Below are 7,315 nucleotides of genomic sequence, written 5' to 3'. Positions count from 1 at the left end.
TTTATAATATTTTGTAAAAAGGATAGTTCATAAACTGTAAACATCTTAATAATGTATGCACAAAGTGCAAAAGGAAACATTCAGAGTTCTCATTATTTACAGGTTATAATGCAATAATTTTACTGGTCTGGCCCCCTTGAGATCAAATTGGGCTGTATGTGCCCCCTGAACTAAAATGACTTTGACCTGTTTTCCAAAACAAAGCAGCTGTCATGACAGAAAATCAAAACAAAAACAGTATAATCTGGTGTGACAGTAATGCACTTCTGTGAAATACAAAGCCAAATACAAAAAAGTGTTTGACAACAAGACATTTAGTCACAGTCAGTTACAGTTTGTTCACACCATAAGATAAACAGTCAGGCATGACCTTGTTTTTGTAACTTGCATGCAGTGCAAAACCCACCAGAGACAGTTTCCGTTTCTCGCTTTCTCACCTTTCACTTTCTTCTATGTCTTTCACAATCACAACTCCCACCTCTCTCTGGCAATGCTTAGGGACGGTAAACGTCCGAATGGACATTGGACCATATTTCAAAGTAAAACAACATTTGGGTTAAACTGTTTTGAATTAAGTTAGCCGGCATTAGCTGCAACTGCTAATGTTAACGGTAGCGTTATGTGACAGCCTGGAGTCTTGCTCAGTGTTGTGCAAGTTACTGAAAAATAGTAACTAGTTACAGTTACTAGTTACTCCATTTTAAAAGTAACTCAGTTAGTAACTGAGTAACTCAGTTAGTAACTGAGTTACTCAGTAAGTTACTCAGTTCATTGAAACCTCAATGGATAATATTGGATAATACAGTAACAGTTTATTATTCATCATGTTAAATCATGCTTTAGGCAATTCCTGTGTAATTACTGTGTTATGTCTGTGTAATACAGGGTTGTCAACTGAAAATTAAAAGCTGACCGGGTGTTGAAGCCCGAAGCAGACCAACTCACTAGCATTATTTTTTTTTTAAAGAAAAAGAAAAAGAAAAAGCAACCCCAAGTAATTGTATATATCCGGCTCGAACCAACGCACCCGGTTGGGTCAGTCGTGCCGATCGGCCCATTGAGAACTCAAATCGCCCATAGGAGTCCATGCACACTTGCCAGCAAGGCAGCCCAGTCCAGAGGAGGGGAACAGAGAGCACAGCAACAGGTGGCCACAATGTCCTCGTCGCACTTGGGGGAACTAGGTCTTCTGCTTTTGCAGGCATGGCTTTGTCTGTCACTCATGAGCCACAACATTTCATTGTACAGTATATCCATATGAACCAAGTGTCCACAATCAGATGTAAAAGCAACAGTGACTTTGTTCATCTTTGTGATACTGTATTATATCAGCTGGGGAGCATACGTCAGTCCGACTGCCCAAAAGTCCGACGGCTCATTTCTCCGACTACCCATTCTACAGTGTTAAGGTTAGGTTTAGGTTAAGGTTAAGGGTTAGGGCTACTTAAGTCGGAGAAGTGGGAGGTCGGACTAATGGACGCAAAAATAAAGAAATGTATGGTCGGAGAAATGGGTAGTCGGACAGACGTCATGCGCCCATATCAGCTTCCTCTTTGAATTGACCTTGCCCTGTTTTTTCCTATTATGATGTTCAACTCATACAGGAAGACTGTGCTGCTGTAGTGAAACAGAGCAGTGAGGAGCCGTGCTCTTTCATAGCAATTTCACAACATGGTCAACTCTTAACTGCTTGTGTTTGATAGGAAACTGACATTTCAGAACTTCCACATCTATTTTCTTCTCTGTCATTCTGATAAAGCAGAAATAAAACAGAAATATAATAGTGCACAGCACTAGGGTAATCTGCACAATGTGGATGACTGATATAAAAAACAAAAGTTAACATATTTCCAGGTAAATTATCACAGTAGACCTGTGGAAATATATCACATTAAACTTTTATTATAGTACAGAATTGTTGTTGACCAAACAAACAGTCAAGAAAAGTTCTGGACAAGAGTAAGTAACTTAGAAATTATTAGTTACTTAGAAACCTATTAGAAGGTAACACAAATTGACACAAAAATCAGTTGTTTTACATGGACAAATACAAAATACAGAAAAATGATACTTGTGTAATATGTGCAGAAAATAACATTTCAGTATTTCTTTTCTTTTCTTCTTTCTCTGGATGATGCTCAGAGAGACTGTATTGTTCCACTGACTTGAACATTGTTACACATTAGTATATATAGCATCGTCCCCATCAGTCTGTAGGAGAAATAAAGTTTACTATCTCTTCTGTAATGCATGGAAATAATGAGTGAATGGAGAAAAACTCACATACTGTACCTCTATGTTGCCGTATATGTGATCATTGTCATCATATCCAGGGTTCTGTACATCGTCATATTCAATCTCTTTTCTGAGAATAGAAAACAAACAAACATCAGCTTCCTTGTACCATACTAAACCATGAGATAACTTCATTTAATAGCTGAGGGTAATAACTGTAACCTTTTTGGTGCAGTGTACTGAGAGAACTCTTCAGCTGCCATGTTGGCGCTCATGTGATGCGTTAGTGTAGTTCCAGGGTTCCCCCTACTGGAAGAACAATGATTTTTCATTTAGGACCTCGAAAACAATCTTTTTTTTGACACTTTACACAACCACTAGAAGCCAAATAGTAAATTACAGTAAAATGAAAAACATGTCCTATTATATAGCTACAGTGCTGCTTGAAAGTTTGTGAACCGTCCAAACATGGTGCTTGTGATTGTGCCTAAATAATTCAATTTTGGACTCATCTGTCCAGAGGATGGACTTCCAGAAGGCCTCTGGTTTGTCCAAGTTATCTCTGGCAAATTTTAAACAGGCAACTTAACTTAACTAATAACAAGTTGATCGTTGATAGTTGACGTATGTATGTTTGTCCCAGATTGTGCAGAAAGGTCTGAATGGCAGTTCACTTCTGAGCAGAGTTGCAGTGATGCTGAATGCCCTGCATGTGTAAATGATTTTTCTTACAGACCTTACAAACTCTTAGGATGTGTCAATTGATTGGTCTGCTGGGGTTCACTGTACTTTTGCACATACTCTGATTCCATGTTTCACATACTCAGAGTTCCTTCAAAACAAGGACATGGAATTGACATTTCATTTATAAAAAACTATCAATGATAAAATAAGAGAATCATGATAAATATTATTATTATTATTGTTGTTAATAATAATAATAATAATAATAATAATAATAATAATAATAATAATAATAATATATAGGTATAATAGGTTCATGCATTTTCAAGCAGCACTGTATACATGTATTCATACATACTGTACATGCAAACCTATACTAATCCAGTGGAAGTGAAGTGGTGTGGCAATTGAAAAAAAACATTTCCATCTGCACCTTTCACATAGGAAATGTAATCATTAACTGAATGGAAAAAAACTTTTTTTACAAAAAAATTCTACATTGAGAGGAAACATTTTCTGCTCCAACTTACCATTTTTTAACAAATCCCACTGTTGCTACAAGTACCACCAAAACCACCACAGATCCCACAGCGATGACAATATAGAGATTCAGCATCTTATCTGTCCAGACTGAAACCATGTAAGGTCATTTTTCAGTTTTTCTGTTATTCACAGTCAAGTCAACAATCATTAGGCATCTACAAACTTGTCCTTACCGCTGACAGGTAGAGAGAGGGGATGGGTGGCATTGCCTTCAGTGTTGTTTGCCAGACACCGGATAAACTCAGAGGATCCAAACACTCCCTGCAGAGTCCCAATGGTAACAGAGCCATGTTTCTCTACCTTGGTACCTGTCAGGACTCTGTCTGAGAGCACAAAATGGACCATGCAGGAAGGCTTGGACTCCGCGATGCACATGCACTTTACCATGTCCCCCTCTGCAGAGCAGGAGATGGATTTAATCTCAGGAGCATCTGCATGGACAAGTAACGCAGTTATGAGTTATACTTCTATTAAAGAATGACCTACCTTATTACTGTAATGCAGTTTGTGGATTGTTTACTTACATAACACACTGAGCTGCACTGGGCTCGACTTGCCCACCCCCACTGTGTTGATGGCAGTGCAGTACAATGCACCAACGTGTCTGGAGACATTTGGCAACATGTAGGTGTTTCCCTGATGCAGCTCAGCACCACTTTCATTATGCCACGTATAGGTACTGGCAGGAGGATGAGCATCACTGGAGCATTTCAGCTGTACAGCTTCTCCCTCTTTTACATCTGCCTTGTGCTCAACCTTCACATTCACTGGATGATCTGCATTGTAATATACACTCAACTGGTCATGGTGTTCTTTACAGACATATGTTTGTTAACATTTTGTAATGTCAAAGTGGATAGGACACAACAATATAATAAGATACAGTTTTTTTTTTTTACAGTGTTTAAAGCATCTACTTACGTTTTACTTTGAGGACCTTGGATGCCTCCTGCTGCCTCCCTCCACTGAATGTTACGTTGCACAGTAAAGTCTTGTTGTGGTCAGCATGGGTAGGGCGAAAGGTCAGAGTAGCTGTTGCTTTCCACTGACTGTCGCTGAACTGCTGTGATTGGAGTTGCTCTCCAGAGTGACTCCAGCTGAAGACGGGAGGAGAGGTGGGACAGAAGGGAGACACAGAGCAGGAAGCAGCCACAGTCTCACCCTCCAGTACTTCCTCTTTCACAGAGATTGCCGTGTTTGGTTCATCTAAATCAGCAAGAAGGGTTACAATCACACAGCAAGAAAGGTTACAGTCGACAAAAGAAAATTATACACAAGGCTTTAGTGCATCTACGCCATTACATTGTGCTTTTCTAGTTGCTTGGACCACTCAAAGCGCTTTACACTGTTTCGTCATATTCACCCTTTCACACATTCATACAGCAGTGTTCACAGACAGGCTTTTTGGGAGCTAATCATTTACAAGTATTAGTTCAATGTCTTGCCTAAGGACACTTTGACATGCAGACTGAAGGAGCTGGGAATTGAATTACCGTCCTACCGGGTAATTAACAAGCCTTTTTCTGGATAAAACAAGAATTACTGGCTCATGGTTGAACGCCTACCTACACCATCTGCCCAGCTGTAGAAAACATGATCAGATGAGTGTTGAATAATAGCCAGAAATGTTTTGTGCAGAACACTATGATGCCACATTGAAGCTGACCTTTGACCATTTAGATTATCGGTAACTCTGTCCTTCAGAGATTAGAGTTCAATTGTGTCATTATATTTTTTGTTTGTGAGTTATGGCAAACATGTTTTGTACAGTGATAGTGTGCCAGAAGAAATTCAATTCCCTCTGGATGCTCCTGATATGTTACATTCACAAGAACGTGAGGTCACTGTGACCTTGAACTTTGACCTTTGTCCATCAAAATCTAATCATCTATCATCCTGTGATTATACCACTGCAGCATCACAGGGAAAATCTGATCATTTCAGTAGAAGAACTTTCCGTTGAGGTGTTGTGATAGCATGTTTGCATTTGGTGAGGTCATCATGACACTGTTATTTGACCTTTGACCCCCACTGTGCTGAGGCCTATACAGTGCTAAACTGTTTTTTCACAAAAGTAGTTTCCCTGAATCAAATTCCTTTGTCATGGACATTAGATCTTCTTAATGTCTGCAGAAATGAAACTTAACTTCAGCTGTTTGGTAATCAGAGTTATGGCAGTGACAAATGAGGAACTGAGGGTCCAGCTGTTTAACTTGGATGTTTATGTGTCCGAGAGCTGTGGTTTCAAGGAACAGCAATTTATAACCTGAACCTTCAATACAGAAATAAAGCAAAGTAGTTAACACTATAGTCTCCTTTTTTCTCATTTGCACATATGTGATATCACATTTGAAGATGTCATCCAATAGTCATCGGAAAGTAAACATAATATGTTCACCGAACACTGATCAGTACAATTGATTCATGTCATGACTGATGAATTACAAATGAATATATTCAGGAATTCAACACTATAAGAACACTAGAATTAAACAGAGCTTTATGTGAAACCTAAGGCATTACCTTTAATGTCAGAGCTGTTTATTGAATGCTGTTCACTTACCAACCACTGAAATAGAGACGCTCTTTTCTTTGAAAGAAAAGCTGTTAAAGTCTGAAATTTCAATCCGGAAATGGAAAGGCCCTCGGTCATTTTGTCTGAGGTCATCAATCTTCAGTGAACAGTTCTTCTGTGCTACATCTCCCAGCAGCGCTGTCCGACCCCGATACTGCTCCATTATTTTAGACTCCACAGGGTGATAGATGACATGACCTGTTGCCGCTGTCCAAATCCCAGTGAATTTAGTAACCATCTGTTTTGGATCTGGATAATTAAAAGAGCAGGGAATCACCGCACAGGATCCAAGAAAACCTTTGACTGAGGAAGGCATTTCATTGGTCCAGGATGAAGCTTCAGTTTGTCCAGCTGTGATAAAATACAAAGAAAAATGAAATGAAATTTCATGAAATGAAACTGACGAACAAAATGAACACAGCCTGAGGAACAGTCTACTTCAATACAAATTCACCCAAAAGTCTGATTCTTTACCTGAATAAAGAGATTGTGCCAAATGTTTAAAAATTGCATTTTGCTTCGAGTATGAGAATGTATTGTACCTTTAAAGAAAAGCCACACAAAGAAGAGAGGCCATTTAAAAGGTTCCATCTTGTCCTCTAAGGATCAGAGCGGCAAATAAAATGCGAAGTATTTCCAGTCATGTGCAGGGCTGCTGTTGTTTCCTTTAAATGAGATATGACTAATACTAGTTGATGTCCAGTTTCCATTCCACATTTACTGCATCTCACAGCCACTGTTACCCTTTTGTCACATCAGATATTTTAGGGAAGTCTATTGCATTAATCATCATTCAGTACTCCTTTTTCCCTCACAAGGGAATTTTTCTATCTATCTATCTATCTATCTATCTATCTATCTATCTATCTATCTATCTATCTATCTATCTATCTATCTATCTATCTATCTATCTATCTATCTATCAAGTATAATCTATAATCTATAAATTATGTTCTATAAGACATAAGTAAATGATAATGTTATGAAACAGCAGAGAATTGTATGAAAGCAACTGATACATGTCCAAAGGCATTTGCAATTTGTTCAAAAGGATGAGAAACTGCTACTATGATGTGCACAAATGAATAAATGTTGTTGACGCTGAACTAATACATAGTTATGAGAATTTTCATTCTGATCTGAAAAATTCACAAAAGCAACTGAGAAAAGCTGTAATTATAGACAGCTTTGGAATGACTTATAACTTGTTACAGGGAGAATGGAGGCTCTCTGCTGTCTACGTAGCTGGCTGAAAACCGACCTTGCAAGATTAGCATC

The 7,315-nt window shown here is 38.6% G+C and overlaps 1 protein-coding gene across 2 annotated transcripts; it reads right to left on the bottom strand.

Annotated features, from left to right (window-relative positions):
- Positions 1-1,878: 1,878 nt before the first annotated feature.
- On the bottom strand, positions 1,879-6,740 carry LOC310999553 (myelin-associated glycoprotein-like). Of its 2 annotated transcripts, XM_083990022.1 has the most exons (9): positions 6,580-6,740; positions 6,026-6,388; positions 4,384-4,668; positions 3,987-4,238; positions 3,636-3,893; positions 3,450-3,549; positions 2,458-2,544; positions 2,293-2,365; positions 1,879-2,211 (listed from the first exon to the last, which is right to left on the bottom strand). In XM_083990022.1, exons 1-9 carry the CDS (start codon positions 6,626-6,628, stop codon positions 2,176-2,178), a joined length of 1,503 nt encoding a protein of 500 aa, XP_083846148.1. In that variant the 5' UTR covers positions 6,629-6,740; the 3' UTR covers positions 1,879-2,175. The 2 variants fall into 2 exon arrangements, with proteins under 2 accessions (XP_083846148.1, XP_083846147.1); XM_083990021.1 differs by having other exon boundaries at positions 1,879-2,365.
- Between the last annotated feature and the right edge of the window lie 575 nt (positions 6,741-7,315).

This window comes from Trachurus trachurus (assembly GCF_905171665.1).
Source record: "Trachurus trachurus genome assembly, chromosome: 16".
Classification (NCBI taxonomy): domain Eukaryota; kingdom Metazoa; phylum Chordata; class Actinopteri; order Carangiformes; family Carangidae; genus Trachurus; species Trachurus trachurus.
This window is presented reverse-complemented; position numbering and strand designations above follow the sequence as displayed.